The sequence below is a fragment of the Perognathus longimembris genome, chromosome 25 (genome assembly GCF_023159225.1).
Source record: "Perognathus longimembris pacificus isolate PPM17 chromosome 25, ASM2315922v1, whole genome shotgun sequence".
Classification (NCBI taxonomy): Eukaryota; Metazoa; Chordata; class Mammalia; order Rodentia; family Heteromyidae; genus Perognathus; species Perognathus longimembris.
This window is the reverse complement of record NC_063185.1, coordinates 14,567,177-14,591,994: the sequence shown is the minus strand read 5'-3', so window position 1 is coordinate 14,591,994 and position 24,818 is coordinate 14,567,177. Positions and strand designations below refer to the sequence as shown.

The 24,818-nt window shown below is 53.8% G+C and overlaps 1 protein-coding gene across 2 annotated transcripts in view; it reads left to right on the top strand.

Moving 5' to 3' along the window:
- Fstl4 (follistatin like 4) overlaps nt 1-24,818 on the top strand; it is a 280,522-nt gene that overhangs the window by 192,786 nt on the left and 62,918 nt on the right. For both annotated transcript variants that reach the window (XM_048334239.1, XM_048334238.1), the window contains exons 5-6: nt 9,050-9,243; nt 12,056-12,179. In XM_048334239.1, the coding sequence (XP_048190196.1) occupies nt 9,050-9,243; nt 12,056-12,179 (318 nt within the window). The remainder of the gene's footprint in view (nt 1-9,049; nt 9,244-12,055; nt 12,180-24,818) is intronic.

Here is a 24,818-nt window from a genome sequence, read left to right as displayed (position 1 = left end):
CGGACTCCCCCACCCCACTGGCCCACTGGGATAGCGGTGTGGACACGGGCCGGGCTTCTAGACAGGGTACCGGGACTCACCTTCCAAAAGGCACCTGTGACTTTGTTAAGAGGGCTTTGTAAATGTGTGAGATCTCTACAAACAAAATAGTTAACAAGTAAATGAATGGATGAAGTTCTTCAGGCCAGGAGGGCTTTAGCATTTTTTTCAAGTTGTCAAACGTGATTCTTTGGCTCTGGGGCCACCTGATAGATGTACCAGTCAACCATTAAAAAAAAAAAGTATGTAGATCCCTCTCTCAGGAATCCAACCAATTTTTCTTTCTCTAATAGGAATAAAAGAGAGGACTGGAAATGTCAAACAGCAGATTGTATAGCAACACCAGTTGAGCCAGGCATTCATGAGCACACATACCATGTATTTCACAAAGATCTGAGTGGTTTTGTTCATTTAAATTCCCCAGTGCTGGGGTGAACATTGGGAAGCCATGTGAGGGATTTTTGTTGTTGTTGTTGTTGTTGAACTTTGTTTTATGAGTTTTTGTCTGTAAACTCGGGTATGAGTGAAGGTAGATTTCTTCCACACGGGTTGGAGTGGGCATGCTGTACGCCAGCCGGGGGGCAGCCGGGAGCCATGGGAAAGGCTGCACAGCTGTGCTAGGCTGGGGTTCAAGGAGGTGCAGAGCCTTAGATATGCAGATTCTGTTTGTGATCCCCCAGTGAGCCTTGGGCTTTCAACCCAGAAAGTTCCCAATCAACTGGGATGACAGATACAAAACACAGACACTCCAGGGGAAAAGCCAGGTGGGGATTGACCGCAGCCAGCTGGCCAGCCTGATGTGCCCCACTTTGAACCCTAGGAAGATGAGGGGCCTGAGCTAGTAGGAGCCTGTTTGATTTTCCTGAGCCACCTCTGGCTGTCAGTGTTCACATCCCCGCCCCCCCCCAAAAAAAAAACTGGCCCAGGAGCATGGCTTGACCAAATGACCTTGAAAGAACCAACCCTTTCAGCTCCCAACGCAGCAATGCCCGTGACAGCGAGACGGGACCCAGGCCAGCACCCACGCCCCCCTCTCCCTGCAATCTTTTTGACCAGATAGAGGGACCTTCACAGCCCCACTCAGCAAGGAAACAGGGGTCTAAGTGCTCAAAAGCTGCACTCAGCTAGCTCTGGCTGTTGGCTGGGAGCAGGTACCCTTTGTGGCCTGGGTTCTTGTCCCCACTCAATCGCTGCTAGGTGCCCCCTTCCGGGCCACTCCTGGGAGCCCAGCCTGTCAGGGGAGCTACATAAGGACGTTCCCATAAGGGCTGTTTCCAGCGTGGTTCGTGGTCTGTCTGGACCAGGACCACCAGAGACTAGAGGACATGCAGCTTTCGGGGCATGGCATGTGAATCCAGAAGCTGTATCTCTCGTGGGAGTCCCCAGCTGATCCGGATCCAGACCAACCTGAAGCCTTACTAAAATGCTCCTCCCACTCCATCTCCCCTAAACCTAGCAGCTCTCTGGATACCTTAGCTCTTCCCCAGTCCTGAATGTCCTTTAGGGAAAGCCAGGGTGACTAGGTCCTCCGTGTGGCTCCACTTAGATTTGCTCTGCCCTGCTTTGTGGCCTTGGTGTCGCGTGGTTGAGCCAGCTTCAGGAGACCCAGGTTCTAATCCAGGATCTGCCACCAGTCAGCCCTGTCACATTTGGCTCAGGAGTGTATTGGGCTCCTTGCCGGTTCTCCAGTGGGGACTGCTAAGCGAGGAGAAGCAAGAGCTCTGAATCATGGCAGAAGTAGGGATGCAGCCAGGACCAGAGGGGCCTTAGGGCAAGCGTTGGTGCCCGGTGCAGGTGCAGCCACTAGGGGTCACTGTGGTGGTGTGTTCTCGCTTCCACAAGTTTGAGTCTGGAGAATATAGGACAAACTCAAGGTTTGTGCTGTTGAAAGAGGAACAGAAGTGTCTCCATGGAGCTAGGCCATGGCAGAAAAGTCCAGCTTGAGGAATGAGCCTGTCAGAAGTGAATTTGAAGGTGGCTTTCTGGCGGGTAGTGGGCAATCAGCAGAGCCAGTCCATGGAGGACCATGGAGGCTAGAGTCACCAAGGCCAGGGACAAGCGTAGCTGACTTCCCCCAGTGCTGGAACTGAGGACACCGTGAGCCATTGGCTTTTTGGTCTGGCGCCCCAGCTTGATGGAGATTGCCACCCCGGTGACATGACTTTGGGCACACTTGTCTGCGTGGCTCTGGGGACCACAAAGAGACTGTGTTCCATAAACTTCACAGATCGCTGGGATTTTCAGAATCTTGTGACTCGGCCAGTGGCCCATCAGCAGAACTGCATTCTGGTTAGTGAAAATGAAAATGTATCCGAAAGATAAGCCCATTGGCTTTGGCATTTATTGTTAATTGAATTTTCCCAGAAATGGCAGCCGAAAGATTTGTTAATGTGCATGAATTTACATCAAGTTAAACATCTGTTACTCTTTAAGCAAAAACTCCAGCAAAAGTTGGGGCGGCTCGTAAATTAGATGAGGGAAGAGAAATGCATCTTGCTCTTTGCACAGCTTCGCGGTTTCAAAATAGAGCGCAGGATGACACCTCCCGACTGAGGCCCAAGCAACGCCACCACGTCGGCCTGCGATGTGGGTGCCAGACAGTTAGGCCAGGTTTTCTGCTTTGGTGACACCAATCTTGGCTTTGTGGCTGGCTGGGGACAACGTGGGAACCAGTGCAGCAGTGTCCGGAGGCAGAGGGGGAAGAGGGAGCGTAGCCCACCCGGGGGGCAAACCCAGGGGCAGCCAAGAGCATAGGGTCACAGCCTGTCACCCTCCCTTAGGACCCTCTGTGGGTTTTTCCCAGGTGGTATTCTGGTTGTGGAGCTCTGGTCTCAGGCCACCCTGCCAGGTTAACAAAGGCTAGAGTGCAGTGAGTGTGGACAGTGGCCCCACCAGGCCCCGGGCCCTCCTCCTCCTCCCTCCTTCCCTCTGTCCCCTGGCCTGCTCTGCCACTGGGAAGGGAAATGCCAGCCTCCCAGATGCTATCAGGACCCGGGACTTCATAGTGGACTTGGGGTTCCCTCAAAGCCCCATCCTGTCTGTGTAGGAAGCTGTCTCTGAGCACAGAGGCAACTCTGTGCTCCCCAGGGGAGACTTCAGTGCAACCTAGTGCCCAGGCCCCTCTGGCTACCACCCCCAAACCTAGCCATGGCAATTTACTCTTTTGGGCCAGCTTTGCAGGTATGGGGGTACCCCCCCACACTGAGCAAGCCTAGGGAGACTTGAGCACCAGTGAACAAGGCCACTGGTATCACACTCAGGAGCTGGCTTGTGCCCACAGTGCACCCAGGTATCCCTGGTGGTGGGTAATGGTGAGAAGAGCCCTTTCCTACCAAAGCAGTTTGCTTCCTTTCTGTTCATCTCCAGAGAACTGTTTTTCTGAAGGGTTCCTGCTTTGGCTAGGTGGCTTGGCCCTTGTTTAATTAACATGTTTAATTAACATTTTAGTTACATACATCCCTTTCCTGAGCACTTTAATTAAGACATCCTGTTAGAAGCCCCTTGAATGTTAATTAAAGCCTGTTAATTGAGCCACATCCCTTTGCAGACTGTGAACCTGAGCCCGGCCAATGGGAGCAGAGGGGCGGGGCCTGCTGTGTTAGGGATGAAACGGGAGCAGCCTGCCTGGTGTGTGTGTGCTTGCTTGCCAGACTTCTGGATGATGTGTGCCCTTCTGCAGAAGTAAGCTTTGCCTGGCTAGGTTCCTTTGAAGTTGGCATCTTCATTCCCACCTGACATCCCAACATCCTGAGCTATTTCTAACAATGATGGTAAAAGAGGGCCCCCTATTCATGCAGGTATTTCCAAGCCACGGCCTTGACCATGCCCTTCTGGTGCTCTGCTAGAACCGGGCGTCTCGCTGCCTGTCTGCCCCGTCGTGTCTTCGTTCTCCTCGCCCTTGGCTCTGTGGAGATCTCCAGCCTCACCCAGGCCTGGGCCTGGAGCTTCACTTGGCCAGACTTGGCCACGACACTGCCTTTGGCCAGGGTACAAGTGACTGATGGAATATTCACCGAGTCTCCCTTGCTTCCTTTTGCCTTGCAGCAGCAAATGTCTCTTTGATGGACTCTTCATTCCAGAGGCGTTTCCTTGCTTCCGATCTCCCTCTGCCCAAACATTAAATGCGCCTGCGTTTGCGCCCCTGCTTCGGCCATCTCCCTCAGCATGGATGGAGTGCGGCCAGAATGGGAGAGCATTAGAATCTTCAGAGAGGGACAATTATTGAGGGAGCCAGATTAATGAGGTGTCATAACAACTTAGCCAGATCCGCGACTGACCTTTCTCGTGGAGAACGGGGCTTGATAAATGTAGTTCATTACCAAGTTCTGACATGAAAATAGGCTCACACTCTCTGCTCCTCAGCAGGCTGATCAATATTTTATCTGCCAAGGCAGGCCCGGTCTGTGAGCAAGAGACGCCCCATGGGTGTACTGGCAGGGAGCCCAAGGCCAGGGCTGCCTGGGGGACCCCAGGTCAGCAGAAAGGTGACTGGGTCCTACCAACAGCCATCAGTCCAGCTAGGATCATAGCCTCCCTCCTCAAGCGGGCCCAGCATGGGAATGGCCCTGGTCAGGAGAAAGGACAGAAGCGGGGGGCGGGGAGAGAGGAGGGAGCCGGGACGGCGGACGGCTTCCTGCTTATGTTGCTCTATACAAACTAAGTTAGCGGCCCCCTGTTCCAGACCCCATGGGGAAGTGACCAAAGACAAATGAGCCACAGAGAATTCAGCCTGGGTATGATGGCTTAAAACCACTATCTTAGCTTGGGAAGAAGAGATGGAGGACCACTATTGGAGCCATAAAAGTGTGTAAGACTCCATCTCAACCAGTGTCTGGGCATGGTGGCACCTGCCTTTTCTTCTTCCCCATGGCACAGGGAAGCACACGTGGGAAGATCACAGCCCAGGCACTAGGGGATAAAGTGAGGCCCTGCCTCAAAAATAAAGCAAAAACAGGGCTGGATGCATGGTTCAGATGGTAGAGTGCCTGCCTAGTAAGGCTGCGCCATCACGCATGCACAAAAAATTATCTACCTTCTCTTGAAGTCACACCCATGGAACAATGGAGCAGCGGGCGACTGCTCAATCAGAACATTCTAATTGCCACCCAGGCAGGACTGGAAAGGGGTGCCATGGTCCCCGAGCCTTTGCCACCCACCTACCCTCAGGGTCCTCCCTCCTGAAGGAGTCAGATGTGCTGAGGTCCACTTCTTCCCCAGCCCTGAGCGGAGCACGTGGCTCCGTTCTGGCCAGTGGTGGAAAAGGCCACGTCCAGGAGACAGATGATGGATGACTGATTTGATTGGCTGTGGATTCATTGGTTTCTCCTTGAGCTTCCCAAGTGCTCTTTGGTGGGCACATAGTGCTTTCAGGATAAGTCAGCCAACTGTCTGGAAGTGGAGGCAGGGGAGGGAGCCTTTCACTGAAGATGGGGTTCCACAGTGCACCCTGTGGGCGAGCTGCTCCTGGCTGGTCCCACGGTGACCCCAGGGGTTTGGTGAATCTGGGGCTTACCAGACTCAAGCCTTGGGAAGACAGTCATGCCGGGGATCAAGATCTGCCCCGAGCCTAAGCTGGAGGTGGCAGCTTCAGGGACATAACCTGAGGGGGTGGGGGGCGTCAGGCGGGTTCGCTGGTCCTGAGGGACTCGGGTGCTGCGGTGGGGAGTGAGAGCAGGGGCCCCCAGGAGGCCCAGGACGGACATGTCCAGCCATGCTGGGCCACGCCCTCCTTGCTGCCTCCTCACCCCCTTCCAAGCCCCCCCCCCGCAGTCCCCAGCCCTAGGGTGTTCTCACAGCTTCAGCACACTGCCCAGGGTCCAGCATGTGGTCCCAGCTGGCACAAGGCAGAGGAGTCTGGCCTGGGCAGCAGGGACGCTGGCCCTGGAGATGCCGGGCCCTTACCACCCACCCTGGCTTGAATTCTAGACCTGCAGCCATTGCCAGCATAGAGAAACCAGAGGCCTGTGGATGAGGTAGAAGGGCAGGGCCTGACCTGAGAGGTGCTCACAGCACCCCCACTCTGCCCCATCATCCCCCCCAACAGCACCCCTAAAGTGGGAGGCAGTCTCCCTGTAGACCTCCCTGCCCCCCCCCCCCCCCGTGTGGGGCAGGAGACACTGGGAGGCGCTCCTTCCCACCGAGGTCCTCAGGGAAGGGTGGGAAGGGGCTGGGGGGGGAGGGACCAGCGAGGAGAAGACATCACTGTCCATCCAGCCTGGCCCCGCCTCGCCTTCAAGCGGCCCTGCCTTGGGCTGGGAATATGGCCTAGTGGCAAGAGCGCTTGCCTCCTACACATGAAGCTCTCGGTTCGATTCCCCAGCACCAAATATATGGAAAACGGCCAGAAGGGGCGCTGTGGCTCAGGTGGCAGAGTGCTAGCCTTGAGCGGGAGGAAGCCAGGGACAGTGCTCAGGCCCTGAGTCCAAGGCCCAGGACTGGCCAAAAAAAAAAAAAAAAAAAAAAATCAAGCGGCCCCGCCCCTTCCGTTCCACTAGATTTCTTCCTCTTGGAGAATGGTGGGCAAGACTCCTCTCTCCTTCCCTAAGTCTGAGTTTTAGCCATTCCCCCTCCACCCAAAAAAAACTCAACTAGGCCAGCAGCAGGGACCCTGTCCACAGCGCAGGAGTGACTCTAGTGTCACAGGGACCACCCAAGAAGTAAGTGAGCCAGCCAGTAGACCTGTGAGCTCCGGGGGGGAATCCATCTCCCTCCTCCCCCAGGCAAGAGAGGGGGGAGAGGGTCATTCTTATCAGAGCGTGGAGATTCCCAGAGAGCAAATAGATTTGATTTTATTAAACAGCCATCTATTTGTTTGGAGATCCTCCCCCCTACATAAACACACAGGAGGAAATGGTTACGGGCATCTGTTCCTGACAGGAATCACCAGACTCCAATTTGAAAGAAAATCTGAAAACCCAAATAAGCTCAAGAGAAAGTGGTTGAGTCATGCAGGCTTAGAGAGAGAGAGAGAAAGAGAGACAGACAGACAGAAACAGAGAAAGTGAGGAGACATGCAGACACAGAGCCTTGCCTCCCTCATCTCTTTCTCTGAATTTAAGGCTACTGCAGACCTCTGTGGGCCGACCGTAACAGCCCGTGCTGAGTGTTCTTCCCAGTTCTCAGATGAGAGCACTGAGGCCCCTTGTCCCACATCCCGCATCGTAGCAGCGTCAGAGCTGGGCCTCACACCCAGTCGTGCAGCTAGGCACTAGTGGCTCAGGCCTGTAATCCCAGCTACTTGGGTAACTGAGGTCTGAGGATCGTGGTTCGAAGCCAGCCAGGGCAGGAAAGTCTTTGAAACTCCCATCTCCAATTAACCAGCAAAAAGCCAAAAGTGGAGCTGTGGCTCAACTGGTAGAGCACCTGCCTCGAGTGAAAAAAGCTAAGGGGCAGCCCTCGGGCCCTGAGTTCAAGCCCCAAGACCAGCACACACGGATGCACAAATGCACACACACGCACAGATGCACGCAGGCATGGATGCATGCCCAAGCTGGTTGTCCCCTAGCACTTCTTTCTCGCAATTCCAGGATAGACAGACCAGGAACCCACACCCACTCCGGGATTCAGCAAAGCCAATCACAGGAAGTCCATTGTCCCCCAAGGAGGGGGTCCCGTGGGGTTGAAGGGGCAGCGCTGCTCAGTGATGTCCCTTCAGTTCCCCCCCCGCCCCCCCCCCCGGGTTAACAGGCAGTGCCCCTGCGTAGAGATGATCTCAGTGGCACGTCACCAGCAAGATAAACCATGTCACGTCACCGTGCATCACAGGCTTCATTTGCCAAAGCGACGCCCAGTTCGGAGGCTGGCGCTCATCAAGTCCGCCTGCGATAAAAGGCCCAAGAGTAATGGGCTGTGCTCCTCTGCTTTCATTTCCTAAAGCGCCTTTTTATTCCTTGGTCATGGACTTGTGTACACAGGCTTGTTTGCAAGTAATCCAGCATGGGGAGTGTACTTAATTACTTTAAGCAGGGCTTATTGGTCCTGTTAACTAAAACTCCCTAATCTATGAGGCCAAGTATTCCAGAGCTGCCTTGGAGGTAGGATTAAGACCAAAAAAAAAAAAAAAAAAAAAAGAAGAAGAAGAAACTATTACAAGTACAATTCTGGGCCTGTTTTCCTAAATCTGCTGTGGGGCTGCAGCTACTGATTCCACTGGAAGAATTTTTCCCATTCCATCTGACAACTGGCTCTGTGTCTGGCTTGTAGTAGGTGCTCAATAAATATGTATGGGAGGCTCCATGAAGCAGGCTCCGGCATTCATATCCTACGTGACGTCTATTAAGGATTCACTAAAATCGTTGTGGAGACTGGGTGTGGTGCTCTATAGCTATAATCCTAGCTACTCGGGAGACCAAGACAAGGAGGATGGACATTGAAGGCCAGCTTAGGCAAAGTTAACTTGAAGCTGTATCTGAAAAACTAAAAGCAAAATAGATGTGCGGGGAGGGGGGTAATGGCTCAAGAGGTAGCAAGCATGAAGCCCTGAGTTCAATCCAAAAAAGTAATAATAATAATAATAATAATAATAAAATGTAACCAAGTGCAGATGTGAATGCCTGTAATTCCAGCTGCTTGGGAAGTGGAGATCAAGATCAGGATTTGAGGCCAGCCTATGCAAAAAGGTCTCCAGACCCCGTCTCAACCAATGGCACTGGGTGTGGCGGTGAGGACTCTCTGGAAGAATAAATGGGAGGGTTGCAGTCCGGTCCAGGCTTCCACATGAAAACCACCCTAAGGCCAAAAGGCTTGGGCGTGGTTCACGTTGTAGAGGACCTGCTTAGTGAGCAGCAAAGCCCCGAGTTCAAACCAGGATGAGAGAGGGAGGGGGCAGAGGCCAAGAAACAAAAACAGAGAGAACTCGTGGCATGGAAGGACAGACGGACACAGCTTAGATGAGGTTATAATATAACATAAAACAGATGATTCTAGCTGCACCCTGCATAGCCACAGCAAGATGGTCGAGTGGACCCAGAGATGCACAGAGCCCCTAACACAACCCCATCTCTCCTTCCAGGTGGCACCTGTACCGTGGCTGGCTATGCCCGCCTCAAGAACGTCCTCCTGGCTCTCCAGAGCCGCCGGCAGCCGCTCCAGGACCGGGGCAGCAGACAGGACCCCGGCAGCCAGAAGCGCCTCCTGGTGGAGTCTCTGTTTAAGGACTTGGATGCTGACAGCAACGGCCACATCACCGGCTCTGAACTGGCGCAGGTAGGTGCCGCGCTGGGAGAACACGGGTTGAGGAGGAATCCGGCCCTCCAGCAGCAGCGCAGCGGGATGGTGGTTGGAAACGATCTCTGTCCCAGGAGGGCCCGGGACTCACAGAGCCTGTGGCACCCCTGAGACCATCTTCCCAGCAAGGCTCCCAGGTTCTTCCTCCCAGCTGCCACGCCGAGCCAGCGCGGACACACACGCTCCATGCGCTTCCAGCCAGGCAGCCTGGCCTGCCCCGGAAAGGTCGCTCATGGGGGCTTTGATGAGGCCTTATGGCCTTCACTACTCCTCAGAAAACCAAGGGGGGGCGGTGGGGAGCCAAAGGGAAAAACAGTGGTTGATTTCCAGCAAACACCTTTGGAACCCTAATCTCACACCCAGGGGTCCCCAGGTCCTCTGCCTAGTGACTTCATGGTTCCTTGGTACCCGAATATCAGCGGCCCAACCCCCCTCCTAGCCCATTTGGTGGTGGAAATCCCTGTGTCCACTCCCCAAGGGCACGTGTCTGGAAAGCCACTCGAATGGAGTCCCGTGGCTTGTCACCCTCCCCAGAGGCAGTGCACTACACACAGCACACACACATCCATCTGCCCCGCCTCAAGGTGGTCTGCAGCACAGAACCCAGGAAAGAGCGACTCTTGTCTGTTGGGGAGAGCCACTGCCAGCCGCAGAGAGGGGGCCTTCGGAAGTGGGACCAAGAGACCTGCATTCCTCTTCTTCACATTTGTGTTTAATACCCCCAGGCCTCGGAAGCCAGAGCAGCCAAAAGCCACGCTGAGCAAAGAAGCAGGGTACTCAAGGGGGGGGCATCTCTGCCCCCCCAGACTACAATGTGTGACCTACAGAGATAACCCAAGCCCTAATCCACCTTTGCTGCCCTATTATAAGGAAACCATAGAACTGGAGGGATGGTTCAAGCTCCAGCCTTGAACAAAAGAAGCTCAGGAGCACCTAGGCCCTGTGTTCAAGCTCCAGTATTGACATGAAACAAAAGAAAAGGAGAGAGAGAGGGAGGGAGGGAAGAAAGGAAGGAGAGGAGGGACGGAGGGAGGGAGGGAAGGAGGGAATCATAGCAGTGGCTCAGGGACCTCATCAAGCAAGGCCAGGCAGCCAGGACTGGGGAGGCTTGTCCTCACATGTACCTAACGTTGCTCAGTTGCTTCGGACTTGGCATTAAGCTAGGCCCTTTGCCTGTGGTTAAATAAACACAGAGGGGATGCAGACTTCCGAGCCCACAGTCTGAGGTGCAGGGACTGCCTCCTCCAGCATTTCCAAGCCGCTGGGTCTCCAGACGCCTCCCTCAGCAGGCATGGTCAAGGACCCGCCTGTGACCTCAGCTGCTCTGGACAGATCCAAGTCCTGTTCATTAGGGTGCCCGGTAGGAAGACCAATCCCCCGCCCATCCCATGGTTCCCAACCCCCCCGTGGGCACGGGAGAAAGGCGGCCCCCACTTGCCCTGGGCAGAGAGGCAGGCACCCAGGCCCACCCAGCTCCCGAGCTGCTGCTTCTGAGTGAACAAGAAACTTTTCAAGCCTGTTGCTCCAAACCTGGCAGCAGACAGGGGCCCGAGGCATCTGAAGCCATTAGCAAGCGTAGTAATTGGACGACGATTTCCTCTTTAAACTTTAATATGTTTAAAGTCCATTTCATAAATCTCCCCAGCAGAGCCGGGCGACGTGGGCCTTTTCTTGACAAGCACATCAGTGGGTGCCGGGGAAAACGCACCTGTCCATTGAGAACTTAATCCATTTCCAACGCAGAAATAGACAAAGGGAAATTTCCATCTTCCCAAGATTGATCTGGGACGTTAGGGTTGAATCTGGCTTTTATTGAACACTGACTTGCTGGATAAAGGATGGCTCTTTTATTTTTTTAAACATTATCACATTAAATTGCCTTTAATACAGCAAACTCAAGCTAAGAATATTAAGCAAATAGAAAATGCCTCTGGCTCTCCATTTCTTCTCTGCTGAGATTCCCTTCTAGCACCTTCCTTACCCACACCTCTCTGGTTCCTGTCACTCTGGCTCCAGCTAGGTGAGGCTGCCTGGTATTTTCCCCTTAGCACATAGGAGCAGATCCTTCTCAGCAAAGATTTTCCAGGGTCCATCAGACCAGACAAGGAATGGACAGGCTAAGCTCTCATCTGGATACTGTCCCTAGCCCTGTGTGACCTTGGAGAAGTCACTTTCCCTCTCTGACCCTCAGTGTCCTCATCTATAAAACGAAGTGCCAATGTAATAATCAATGTGCCTGTGTGGAAATGGGACCAGGTAACTGGAGGGGGTGGGGAGGTGTTGGGAGAGATGGGGGAGAACGTGGAAGGGACGACACTGATGAAGATGCGGTGTACTTAGACACTAGTGGCTCATACCTGTAATCCTAGCTGCTCAGGAGGCTGAAATCTGAGGACTGTGGTTCAAACCCAACCTGGGCAGAAGAGGCTATGAGACTCTTATCCCCCAATTAACTATCAAAAAGCCACAAGTGGAGGTGTGGCTCAAGGGGTAGAGTGTCAGCCTTGAGTGGAAAAGTTAAGGGAAAGTACTCTGGCCCTGAGTTCAAGCCCCCCCCACACACACACCCCAATACACAGCGCTGTTCCCATAAACTGACATGTTGAATTGCAACCCTTGTGTACAAGTACTTGGAGATAATTGGAAAAACTAAAGTAAAAGGAGGAGATGGATCAGACCAGACAGAACCGAGGCGCTTCCCTGAAGTCATTGCTTCGCCTCGAGCCATTGTGTTTTCCGGAAGCAGCAGTGGCCTCCCTCACGGCTCTGGCCTTGTCCTCCCTGCCCACAGCGCATGCTGACGGAGCAGGACCTGGCCGGGGACCTGCCCGGGTGCTCGATGGGCGACCTCCTCCAATTCGACGACTACAACAGAGACGGCTCCCTGACGCTGCGCGAGCTCTACACAGCCTTCCGTAAGTCAGGCCCAGCGTCGGGGCCGAGGGGCCCGTGTTCTCGCGTCACACTGGTGGTGGGCTGGGAGTCGAGCCTCGGTGCTCTGCCAAGTGGGTTTTTCTTAGAGATGAAAAGCAGCAGCTGGGGTGATTTGGTGCAAGCCCTAAGTAGCTCCAAGCCCTAAGCCTTTAGGATGTTTTTCTTGCTAATGGAGGGGACCCAGGACTGTGACCAGAGTATACTTGTGTGGGAACTTTAGTGACTGTCTGTGGAAGGAACAAGCTTTAGGGCTGCCCCTGTGAGGAGCCCTGCTTGGGACACTACAGTAGAGTCTGGAGTCTTGGCCAGGCAGAGGCCAGGAGCACTTTCAGACAAAGAGGGTCCAAGGAGAGGCGGGAGAGGAGTGTTCTGGTGAGATTGGTTCCCAGTGAATACCACTCCCTCAGGGGATGTCTGCAGGACTGGTGATGACCTTGGCCCAAGGTGATTTGCTATCAGATGTTTATCAGGGCAAATGTTGGTTGGAGCTGAGATGGGGCTTCTAAAGTGTGCGAGATGCAGGGGCCAGGCCCTGAAAGTACCACAGATGCCCGGATGTCTAGATGTCCACAGTGAAGGGAGCGGGTGAACCAGACTGGCCGAGAGGCACAGTCTCTCTGAGGGTAACGCAAACTCTCCTGGAATTCCCTGGACACGGCCTACAAGCTCAAAGCATCTGCAGCCCCTGGCCCTGAAGAGGTGGCACGAGCCCCCAAGGGGCCATGAACACCCGAGCCACAAAATTTGCTCAGGTTCCTTCTGCTCCAGCCCTGACCTGGAGTTTCATCTTATCCGACAGCTATTTCTGCTTGATACTGTTTTGTATACTTTGGACATTGCTTTTTTGTTTTGTTTTGTTTTTTTGTTTTTTTGTTTTTTTTTTTTTTTTGGCCAGTCGTGGGCCTTGGACTCAGGGCCTGAGCACTGTCCCTGGCTTCTTCCCGCTCAAGGCTAGCACTCTGCCACTTGAGCCACAGCGCCGCTTCTGGCCGTTTTCTGTATATGTGGTGCTGGGGAATCGAACCTAGGGCCTTGTGTATCCGAGGCAGGCACTCTTGCCACTAGGCTATATCCCCAGCCCTGGACATTGCTTTTTGAGCTGTTGTTCCAATATATCAAATATTCACAAAGAGGGGCTCTTGTGATTTGATAGCCAAAGGGGCTCGTATAGCAGAGAGAAGGACTACTTGAATGATATAAAGGAGAGAAACGTGGGTGTGATTATTTCCTATGGGAAGTAGCGGTGAGCTTAATGCGGCGATGGGGAGGTGAGACTTCCGGTTCGCGGCATCCTTAATGCCAAGGGCCGAAGTCCAATGCCTAATAGACTGTGGATATACGTGGTCCTCAGCCTCCTCCCTGCTGACTAGTAAAACCCACATCTGCCGAAACTAGTTCATCATCGGGTGTGAAGGACTGAGCAGGCTTATCCTGCCATGGGAAGTGCTTGCTTTGTGGACCCAAGGAACTTGTTCTCAGAAATAAATCTCCAACTTTTCAGCAATGCCCTAGGCCCAGCTCAGGAGACGTGATGGTTCAGTTGTCAGGAATGTGAGCAACCAAAATATTGAGCGGTCAGTAGCTTCAAATTGGTCCTGGTGGGAATCGGCACTGTAGAAGTTAATGCCAAACCAGTGCTACTCAAAAGCAGGGGTGGGGTCTTCTCCAGCGAACCAGGTGTTCCAAAACGACCCGCGTATCCCTAAATAGACCCTCACTCCTGTCCTAAGCGCCCGCCTCCTGCACTATGCTTCCATTTACTACCACCCCACACTGAGTTCCTGGATGATAATAACCACAGAGAACATAGGCAAGAATAAGGCAGGATGAGCCAGGCACAGTGACTCACACCTGTAATCCTAGCTACGCAGGAGGCTAAGCTCTGAGGATAGTGGTTTCAAAGGTAGCCCAAGCTCAAATGTCTGTGAGACTTTTACCTCCAATGAACCATCAAAATGCCAAGAGTGGAGCTGTGGTTCAAGTGGTAGAGCTCCAGCCTTGAGCACAAAAAAACTAAACAAGTGATTAGGGTAGATTCAGTGAGAGAGAGAAGTCTTCTAGAGCCACACACTTCTGAAACCAGGTCTAACACGTGCCCAGAAATGCTTGCTGGGCTCCAACTCCTGTGCTAAAGCAGCAAGGAAGGAAATGATCAACGTATATTATCAGCCAGAGGCCCCGGGCTGGACTTGAGAAATTTAGAGGCATCACCAGGCACCACAGAGTCATCATGAGGAAACCTGGGTTCCACGTTTGTCCCTGGTAGAAGAACCTAGAAGAACCTCTGTTTCACGGACTGGATTCCTGAGACTGGCTCTAGACCAGCCAGGCTTTCAATATAAACAGGAGGCACCCTAGGCATGGCTGGGGTTGGGGGGGGTGGAGGGTCATCCCCGCTCCTCCTGCCTCCATAGGTCTCAGCAGGGTAACCTGGTGTCTTGCTCCCTTCATTCCTAGATTACTCTTTGAAAAGCTTTATAATCATCATTTTTAAAGCAAATTGGATTCTGCTGTCGCCTTGGACATGTGTTGAACCAGGCAGCTACAACATTCATCACAGACCAACCCAAATAATAGATAGGCAATAAAATGTAAACTCGCAGCCATTAAAGAAGCCACACAACGTGTTAACCCAGCTATAAAGGCCTGACACGCAGTCACTAGAGCACACAGGGATCAATGGCTTTTCAAAGTCACAGGAACTCTGAACTGAATTCCCATCGCTGTAGGCATACATTTGTGGTTCAGTGAGTTTTAAATGGATAATTGAAACGAGACATATACGTACAAACTTATTACCCAGCAATCAATGAGTACCAAAGAAATCTCACTCAAACCCAGAAAGTCATAGCTCAGACATCTCAGCAACAACAGTTTGGATTTCATTTTAACAACTGGAGTTGATGGGCTGGCAGAGGTTGGAATTTTATTTTCTCATATCTTTCCTTGATCCTGGGGTGCACGAGGCAGTGGGGGTATCTGGGAGGTGAGGTGAGTCCAGCCTTTTGGTGGTGGTTGCTTATTCGTGTATCTCTAATTATTGATCCTATGAGTAATTTAGTGCGTATTAAATTGTACAAACTGGGGTTTCATATACTATTTCCCTACACACATATACTATGCTTTGATCAGATTCACCCCCTCCATGACTCATATCCCCTCCCTTTTTCAATTATTTTAACAGGTTTTATTGTCCTATTTTCATATATATGTTTATATATATATGAATAGTTTGATCATGTTCCCATGTTCTCTCATCCCCCCCCCCCTCCAGTTGGGTCCCACTCTCTAACACCTGATTTTACATTCAAGTCATAAATCTTTCTTTAGGTCTAGATTCTACCTATGAAAGCTATCATGCAACATTTGTCTTTCTTGGTCTGACATATGTCACTTAACATGATTTCTGGTTCTATCCATCCATTCTCCTGCAATTAGCAAAATTTCACTCTTCTTTATGTCAGAAGAATACTTCGTTGTGTATGTTTGCCACCATGTATTTACCCGTTCATCCGTTGATTTATCCCCAGGCTGATTCTATTATTATGGTTGGGCTATTGTGAATTGTGTCTGTTCCTCACAAACTCAGATGCCCCACTCAATAATGGTGGTTTGGGGATGTTTTCCTATAGAACTGACTTACGTTTCTAAGTGTGTGTGTGTGTGTGTGTGGTGTGTGTGTGTGTGTGTGTGTTTTACTGGGACTTGAACTCAAGGCCTGGACACTTGAGCCACGGCTCCACTTCTAGCTTTTTGCTAGTCCATTGGAAATGAGTCTCACAGATTTGTCTACCTGGGCTGGCTTTGAACTTCAGTCCTCTGATGTCCACCTCCCAAGTAGCTAGGGGTTACAGGCATACACCATGAGTGCCGGCCCACATGGGTATAATTTTGAGTTTGGGGCGAGCCTCCCCGTGCCACTTTGTAGCCTGTAGCTAGGTAAGAATGAGACAAGGAATCCCATAACCTGGGGAGCCTGGGGTCAGCAAGCCGCTTCTTAGTGGGACAGAGCCTCCTTCCTGGCTCTTAGAGACCAATGGGAAGGAGGCCCAGGGCAGGCGCCTTAGCCTTGGAGCCGATCCTCTCTCTTCCTGACTGCCAGGTGGCATCCGGGCACTTGTCTCTGTTCATTGATAGAAATGAAAGATGAGGATGGCCTTCTTCAACGCCTCCTTGATAGACAAGGGAACGTTTCCCTCGCGTTGCTTTTGGCTTCCCCCTATCCACGGCAGGTCTAGGAACTTAAAGAAATAGTGTCTTAGATCCATGTCCCGCCCTCTCTCCCCACCCCTCCCCTACAAAGTCTGCAGCTGCCTGCCCGGGCTGTGGCAGAGACCCAGACTCCGGGGCCATTGGTAAGCAAGGTGGGCCCCACCTGTCCATCACAGGCAATTAATCTAAAAGTCGCCGTCTACAAAGCCGCTCCGTTAGGCATGGTTTTTTGCATTTTTTTTCTGAATGTTCAGATTGGGGTCGTGGGAGGGAAAAGGAGATGTTGCTTAAATGAGGATTTATTTTTTTTTTACTCTCTTTAAATTCATTACAAGTTTCTTCCACTGTTTGGGAAGATAACTTGCCCTTTTAATTAATCCTGCGAGAGCAAGCCCGGCGAGCGTGCGGGCAGCGCGGTAAGGGCTTGGGCCGGCAGACGTGTTGGGTGAAGGGTGTCCTGTGTTAGTCACCTAGCTCGCCCAAGACCGCAGGGCACTGACCAGGCAGGCTTGAGAGCCGGGGGGCGGGGGGGGAAGGGAGCGAGCTCGGCCAAGCAGAAAGGAGAATGCCATTTTAATCTGACAGTTACCCTGCGTCAGTAGCCAGAGGACCACTTGAACCAGATGGAGGGGTCCCTAGCGAACTAGTGGTTTTGTTGTTGTTGTTACTGCTGTTGTTGTTTTGTGGGTCTGGGCTTGAACTTGGGGTCTGGGTGCTGTCCCTGAGCTTTGTTATTCAAGGCTAGCACTCTCTCACTTGGAGCCACAGCACCACTTCCGGTCTTCTGATGGTTCCTTGGAGACGAGAGTCTCACAGACGTTCCTGCCTGGGATGGCTATGAACCTCAGTCCTCAGATCTCAGCCTCCTAGGATCACAGGCCTGAGCCACCAGCGCCAAGCTTGAACTCGTTTTGTTTTTCTTAATCATCTTGGCTGGAACGTGGGAGAAGGACCTGGCTTCACTCCCCTCCCTCCCCCCCATCCTCCACCTCGGGCCTGACACTGTCTCCCACACACTGCGGCATGGTAGCCGTCCCCGCCACCCGTCCACCCCCCTGGTCAGGGAGCAAGCGCGCTTACTAACCAGGCCTATGTTGCCTCTTTCCTCGTGACGGGTGAGTTCAGACTGAAAGTTCAGCAGGAACAGCGCATCAGCCCCCACCGTTGGGTTCCTGAGTTTTCCATGGCGAAGGGCAAGATTTCAGACAGCATGGGTTTGTTTTTTTGTTTTGTTGTTGTTATTTGTGGACTTTTTGCCAGAACCTTCCTCTGGCTTTTTAGTTGAAGATTTGGACGACAAGCAGCACCTATAAACTGGCTGACACTTGGTCTGCGGCCAAGAGCATTGGTGCCAGTGACCCCCACCCCCACCCCAAAGGGAGAAACTGGCCAGCTCCCTGCATAGTATACAACCCTGAACATTATGTCTGCTTTTTCCATAGCCAGCCCAAGGTCTCGCAGCCAGCAGGCAGCAGAATCAGGGTTGCCTCCACAATGTGACTCCAGATCCTTCTCCTGTGTCCGAGCTCCCTCTGCAATCCCCCTGCGTTCTCCTCCCCACACGGACGGGGCTTAACAATCTCCTCCTCCGGGAAGTCTTCCTCAACTGCTCTCCTGTCCACGGGTCCCATCGCCCCGAGATAATCTCTACATCGAGCCGTTAGCCCCTCTGTTAAGACTTGACCGTGGCTCCAAGTCAGAGTCTTTGTTCTGCCATTTGCTGTCTGTGTGACTCACCCGGCTCCTAACCGGAAGTCGGGCCGACTTCAGCTTCCCCAGCTGTGAAACGAGTCCAGCAGGGCTTTCAGGGCCCGGTTGACTCCTTGCCCCTGGCACATGGTCGGTACACATAATCAGCTCGGTGACAGGCACAGTGAGAGTGATAAGGATTTCCAGGTGTTCTAGCACTTTCTCTCCCAGCCCATCATCCCTGGCCCTGCCTTCATTGTCCCTCCCTGCTTTAGGGCGCAGGCTCTGCGGGGGCGGGGGCTGCGTGGGTCTGGGCTCCTGGGAATCCCTGGGCAAAGGCCACACTATGGGGGCAAAAAGCATCCGATCATGACCAGACTGAGATCAAGGACCCCAGAGGCAGCCTAGGGGTTAGGAGCCCTCAGCTCTGGGCCCCTAGTTGGGGAAGAACCACCAGGTTGGAGCAAGCCGGCGAGGGCCCCCCCCACCATGTGGTTGCCCCCAGCCATGGCGTGAGGCTGCAGGGCTGTGGGCAGAGCCGCTGCCTCTGCCTTAATGAAGACCAAAACTGCTTATCTCGGGAAGCCTCCCCCCACCCCCCACCCCCGTCCATCAGGATCATGGGACCGCTTAATTGGTTCCGGCCACATATCACGGCCCAGGAAATAACCCATGAGCCAACAATTGGGGGGGGGGGATTCTTAACTCTGAGTCCAGTTCCTGGGTATCTGAAACATAACAGCACAGCCGCCCTCTCCCCAGACAGCCATCCCCCACCCCAGCTTCCCCATCCCCCGTCAAGCCCCATCACAAAACCCAGAGAGGGAGACACAGAATCTGCTCTTGGAGCTTCTGCCTCAGTATCCCCACCTGAGGCCTCAAGCTAGACCCCTGGCAAGCTGGCATCAGGCCTCTGGAGCAAAACCCTAAAGCATGGAATCCCAAGCTCAGGTAGGCTCAGGAAGACCACCGAGGGAGGCCCGGGCGTCGGCTTAGAACTCCTGAAAGGGCAGGTTGGGGGAACTTGGGGGGGGCGGGTGGGGAGGCACATGGAAAAGTGGGGAGGCCAGGCTGGTTGTTTTTTCTCCGGCCAGGAAAGGCCATGGAAAGGGGCAAGCTTCCATCCAGAAGGTTCCAAGAAGAGACTGGCCAGGACAGGCAGAGCACACACATAAGCAAAGGGAGGTGGGAAAGGTCAGGGGGAGGCAAACTAAGGAAGCGGAGGGGGATTTCATCAGGAACCACTCACAAGAGCCCCCCCCCCCCCCCCCGCCAGCAAGCGCCAGGCCAGGGACACAGCTGTGCGCAAGGCCAGGCACTGCACGCAGGGGCCCGGCGCCAGGTCAGCAAGACCACTGGAGAGGAAGACGAAAGTGAAATTGCGGGATCTGAGCTCCTATGTGTGGAGAACTCGGGAAGGAGATACTGAAACAGAGACCTGAGCTCCGAGGTGGAGGCAGCCAGGCGAAGAGCAAGGAGAATGGTGGCCTGTGAGTTGAAGGTGGGCCCCAGGGCTGAGGAGCTGACGAGTGGGGCCTCTCCAGAGCGCAGATCCCAGGAAGGCTGGGACTGAGGAAGGACTGTCCCCAGCCAGCCGCCCACCTTCCCAGACTGTCTCGCAGATCAGTGACACCCATCGAAGCCGGCAGCACCCAGGGGCTTGTGTCACCCTGGGGAGTCACCAGAGAAGGGATCAAGAATCAGCGGGGAGCTGAGCATGGCCTTTGAAGCTCTCAGGTTATGACTGACTGCCAGGACAGAAGCAGCCATTAGCCGTGTTCTCCCGGGAGTCCTCGCTCCATGCTCTCTGGCTCTCCATGGCTGGTGGGAGTCCGAGCATAGCCAAGGTACCCCCTTCCGGCAGCCCCACTGTGCTCAAAAAGCCATCGGCGCCCCCCTACCCGCCCCCCGCAGGCGTCCATGAGCGCCTCACATCCTCGCACTAGGGCTCTGCCCCCATCCCCCCCAGGGCTGTCAGTTCTGAGCCAGAACCCATGGTCACCACTGAATCCCCCTCTACCATGTTCTCTTTCTTCTCTTCTTCCTCTTCCACCTCCTCACCTCTCTTTCTCATTCCTCCTACTCTTCCTGGTTCAAAGCCCCTTGGCCTCATTCCCATCTCTGAAGATTTGCCTCTGGAGGCTCCATTGTGGGGCCCAGCAGTTCGCAGCCATTGTCTGCTGCCCAGTCTTCAAGCACGTGCCATGTTTAAAGATCCCAGCTGGGAGCTGTCAATGGCCTCCGAGCAGAGCAACTGAACAGTGGAAAATGAACTAATTACAGGTTGTTATCGAAAATCTATTATATACAAATTGCAAAAAAAAAAAACTCATTAAAATATGGTGCCTGGGGGCTGGGGATATAGCCTAGTGGCAAGAGTGCCTGCCTCGGATACACGAGGCCCTAGGTTCGATTCCCCAGCACCACATATACAGAAAACGGCCAGAAGGGGCGCTGTGGCTCAAGTGGCAGAGTGCTAGCCTTGAACGGGAAGAAGCCAGGGACAGTGCTCAGGCCCTGAGTCCAAGGCCCAGGACTGGCCAAAAAAAAAAAAAATATGGTGCCTGGGTGATGTTTTTTAGACCCTCCCCCTGGGGGAGAGAGGCAGGGGAGAGGGGGCTGGGTGTACCGTCCATCCCAGACCCTGGGTTGCAAGAGCAAACTCGGGGTCCTGCGCCACCCAGCCCAGGCTAATCGCATCACCGCGGAGAAATCTTGCTTTCGTAAGAACTTCAATATTCATCACCGGAGGTCCCATTTCCCATTTCCAAGCTTGGTCCCTCAATGGTTGTTGGAAAGGCTTTGACTATGAGCGGCCATCCAAAGCCTGCATGTATCCCAAAGAGGACACTTAAATGGCAAAGAACAAGAACCCAAAAGCAGGCTCAGGGGACGCAGGGTGCATCCCCAATCTCCCACCTCCTGGGGTGTGCCGAAAGCAGCCTCAACTCAGGGCGATGGTTGCGGGAGATGGGGACTCTGAGGTGTGGGGAGGCCAGCCTGCAATGTGGACTCCACCCAGGAAAGTCCTGTGCCAAGCAGCTCCTACAATGTGGCAGCTCCTTGCTGCCTCTCCAGACATCTTTCTCAGGCTTGGTGACCGAGCCCTGCAAGCCCCCCACTGCTGCCCCTGAGAGGGCCCAGCCTGGGGCTGCGACATGGCAAACGGGAGTGGGGTCAGCCGAGGCACCAGCAAGGCCCGTTCTGTTGCCTTCTGTGCAGGCTGCCCTGTGAATGCTGCCTTCCCCCTCGGAGGTGGGGGGGGGGGGAGAGTTGGGGAGCCCAGGGACCTGCCAGAATGCCAGCCCCCCTCAGCTTGCCATTCCCCCTCACAGATCTGCTTTGGGGAGGTGTGGGGCGCCTGGCAGGTGAGCCCCAGGCAGTCGGCGTACCGAGGACAGAACCTCCTTCTCCAGATGGCATGGGCATTTTGCCTCCTGACAGGGGTTTCAGGCACCACAACTGTTTACACACTTGCTGGCACTACAAATCATGCCCAGCTAGGGGCGGGCACAGGGCCCGAAGGATGCCCTTCCCCCTGGGGGGGGATGTGATATGCCGCAGGCCACCTCCCCACTCTGGGCTCACACTTCCCGAGCCCACGGCCTCCGCAGGGAGCACGCGTGGGGGCAGGGAGCAAGAAGTCTGAGTGAGGTCTCTAATCCGCGACCTGGCCAGAGCAAAGGGCTGCAAAACTAAGATCTCAGGGCGCCATACCCGTGGCCTTACCCAGAGCCCTTCAGGGGTCTTCATTCCTCCACGATGTGGGAGAGAAGCTGGGGTACAGAAAGTGTGGGCTCCGCAGAGCAAACTCCCCCCCCCTCGGGGTGTTCCTGTATTCCTGCCAGGAGCTCTGCTCCCCGTGACACAGGTATACCCAGGGGCCTTCAGGTCTGTGTCACCTGCGCCCAGCATTCCTGTTAGGCCAAGCTCTCCATGAGTGGGCGGGGAGCTCCACAGAAGCCTTTGACTCAGGACAGTTGTCCCTTCGGCGGGGGGGGGGGGGGGGGGGGGGCCTCGAACGCACAGGCGCCTGGCAACCGGGTGGAAGTTGGGGAAGTGATGGCTTTGAAACCAAAGGTCCACCTGTTGTGTGACTTCACCAGCTGGAGGCTGAGGGCTGTCCAGTGTGTTGGGCGTAAGTGGGCCTCCATGCCCAGGGCCTGGGGAAGTCCGTCCACTGGCGGAGGAATGGGCATGAGGAAAGTGGGCAGCAGTGGCCCATCTGGAAAGGATCGGCGGCAGCCCTAGGCTTCAGTGGCCACGGGGCATCTGGTTGTGTCCCGTCCATTTGGCCTGGATTCCACCTGCACAGATTCCCCACCTCCGCTTTCTTTTAGCCAGTGGCAGGCACTTCCCAGGCATGAGGGGGGTAGGGGCGGCCTTTCGGGGGGAGGGCACTCCTGCCGGCAGAGGAGCCGTTGGCAGAGGTCTAATTGGAGAGGCTTGCCAGCATGCTTCCAAACCCAGGATGCTTTCCTTGCCTTCTCTGAGTTCAAAGTAGAGGTGTGGGCTGAGCTGGGGTGGGGAGGGGTCCTGGCCCCCCCACCCCCTAAGCCAGCTTCGGCTTCAGAGGCTGGCTGGCAGCTCTGGATTATTCAGGGCCAGCCTCTCCCCAGGCTCCCAGCCTCCTCCCCACTTCCGGCTGGCCACTGCCTGGGAAGTGTGAAAGAAGCTGTTTGGCGCAGCTAATTAATTTGCTCCAGGCCACAGTGGCTGGAAAGGGGAAGAAGAAACTTGGGGTTAAATGGACCTAGGAGGAGGCATGGGTTTGTCTGCCCTGCTTGAGCCTCAGTGCTCTAAACCCACTCCCTTTTGAAGCCAGGAGAGCTTATTGATTTTTGCCTGGAGGGAAGGGCACAGACCCTGCCCAAGCCTCCAACCCCTGCCTCCCAGACCTCAGGCCCTGTCTGTAAAGCAGCCCTAGCCAGGCCGCTGGGCAGATGAAATATTCACAGAGCCCCAGAGTCTGAGCAGCTCCACTCTAAATGCAGTGCGTTGGACCAGCCCAACGGCTTCCATTCCTACATCTTAAAAAGAGCAAGGCCTCACAAGGCTCCACTCCAAGGATGCACGTGAAACGCAAGCAAAGTGTCTTTGCTGCTGCGCAGGTACAAGCGGCGGTCTTCACGGGTGAGGGGGCAGTGTGGTCCTTGCGCCGACTCTACCCAGGCCTCAGTGCCCCTCTGGGTACTGGGTGCTCTGAAAGCCAGTTTAGGACCCTGAAGCTTCAAGTTGTGGAGTGATACGAGCTGACTTGACACATACAGTGTGTGTGTGTGTGTGTGTGTGTGTGTGTGTGTGTGTGTGTGTGTGTGTGCCAGTCCTGGAGCTTGAACTCAGGGCCTTTGTGCTCAAGGCTAGCACGCTAGCACTTGAACCACAGCTCCACCTTCTCTTTTTGGTGTTTTTACTTGGAGACAAAAGTCTCATAGACTTTGCTGGGCTAACTTTGGATCACAATCTTCAGATGTCACCCTCCTGAGCGGGTAGGATTTAGGAATGCGCTACCAGCTCCTGACTCTAACTTTATGTTTTAAGGAAAACCTGTTGCTACTTTTTTTTTTTTTGAGAAAAATTGCAAGACAGTAATAAAAGCACAAATAAAGTAGGGGACTATTGGAATAATCCAGGAGAGATACTAGAGCCAAAACCAAGATGGCGGGCATCTTGACGTCAGATTATAGATGAATACTGAAGGTGGTGCCGAGGAGACTTGCCCGTGGTTAGGAGAGAAGCTCTGAGCCCAGGAGCATCCCAAGGCTTTGGGAATTGGAAATACACAGAGTTGTCGTTGACAGGGTTGGAGAAGATTGTGGTTAGAGAAGGCTTGAAAAGGAAGGTTAGGAGCTTGTTTGGCGGCGTATCAAGTTTCCATCAGGCACTTAGATGGCAACGTTGAATAGGCCTCTGGGTGAGGCAGGGGAGTGGCTGGGGCTGGCGATGGAAACTTGCAAGCTTTCAGCGTAACTGACGGTGTTTAAAGCTGTGATATTGGATGAGATCACCAAATGACATTATGGATGGAGAACATCCAAGATGGGCCTGAGCCTCTGCAGTGGGAAGAGGTTGGGGAGGTGAGGAGCCCCCAAAAGAGAACTTGAAACGATACCAGAGGAGAGGGGAAAAAGCGAAGGGCAGAGTCCTAGAAGCCAGGAGAAGAACCGACAGGAAGCAGTCTGCTGGGCCAGCCAGGGGATCTGTTTAAGGTGAGGACAAAAGAAAAAAAAATAGAGACAAGCTCTAGCAGTTTGGTCCTAAAAGGCAGTCTCCATGGAGTGCCGTGGAGAGGGGTATAAGAGTTTTACTGGACTGGGATTAAGAGAGCATAGAGAGAAAGGGAGTGGAATAAGTAGATACTGAGAACTCTTCTGAGTCCTGGATCAAGGAATATGCAAAGAAAAGGCCCAAAGCAAAGGATGCTGTAGAATTGAGAAGAAGGCACAATACATCTAGCCACAAGGAGGCCAGTTCATGAGTTACCGGTGGCTCGGGAGACTGAGATATGAAAATGGTGGTTCAAAGCCTGCCCGGGCAGGAAAGTCCATGAGACTCTTCTCTCCAATTAACCACCAAAAAAAAAAAAAATCCACAAGTGGAGCTGTAGCTAGAGTGATGTGCACACTCAGGAACAGCACCCAGGCCCTGAATTCAAGCCCCAGTGTCAGCATGCACATATGCGCACGTACACACACACACACACACACACACGTGCGCGT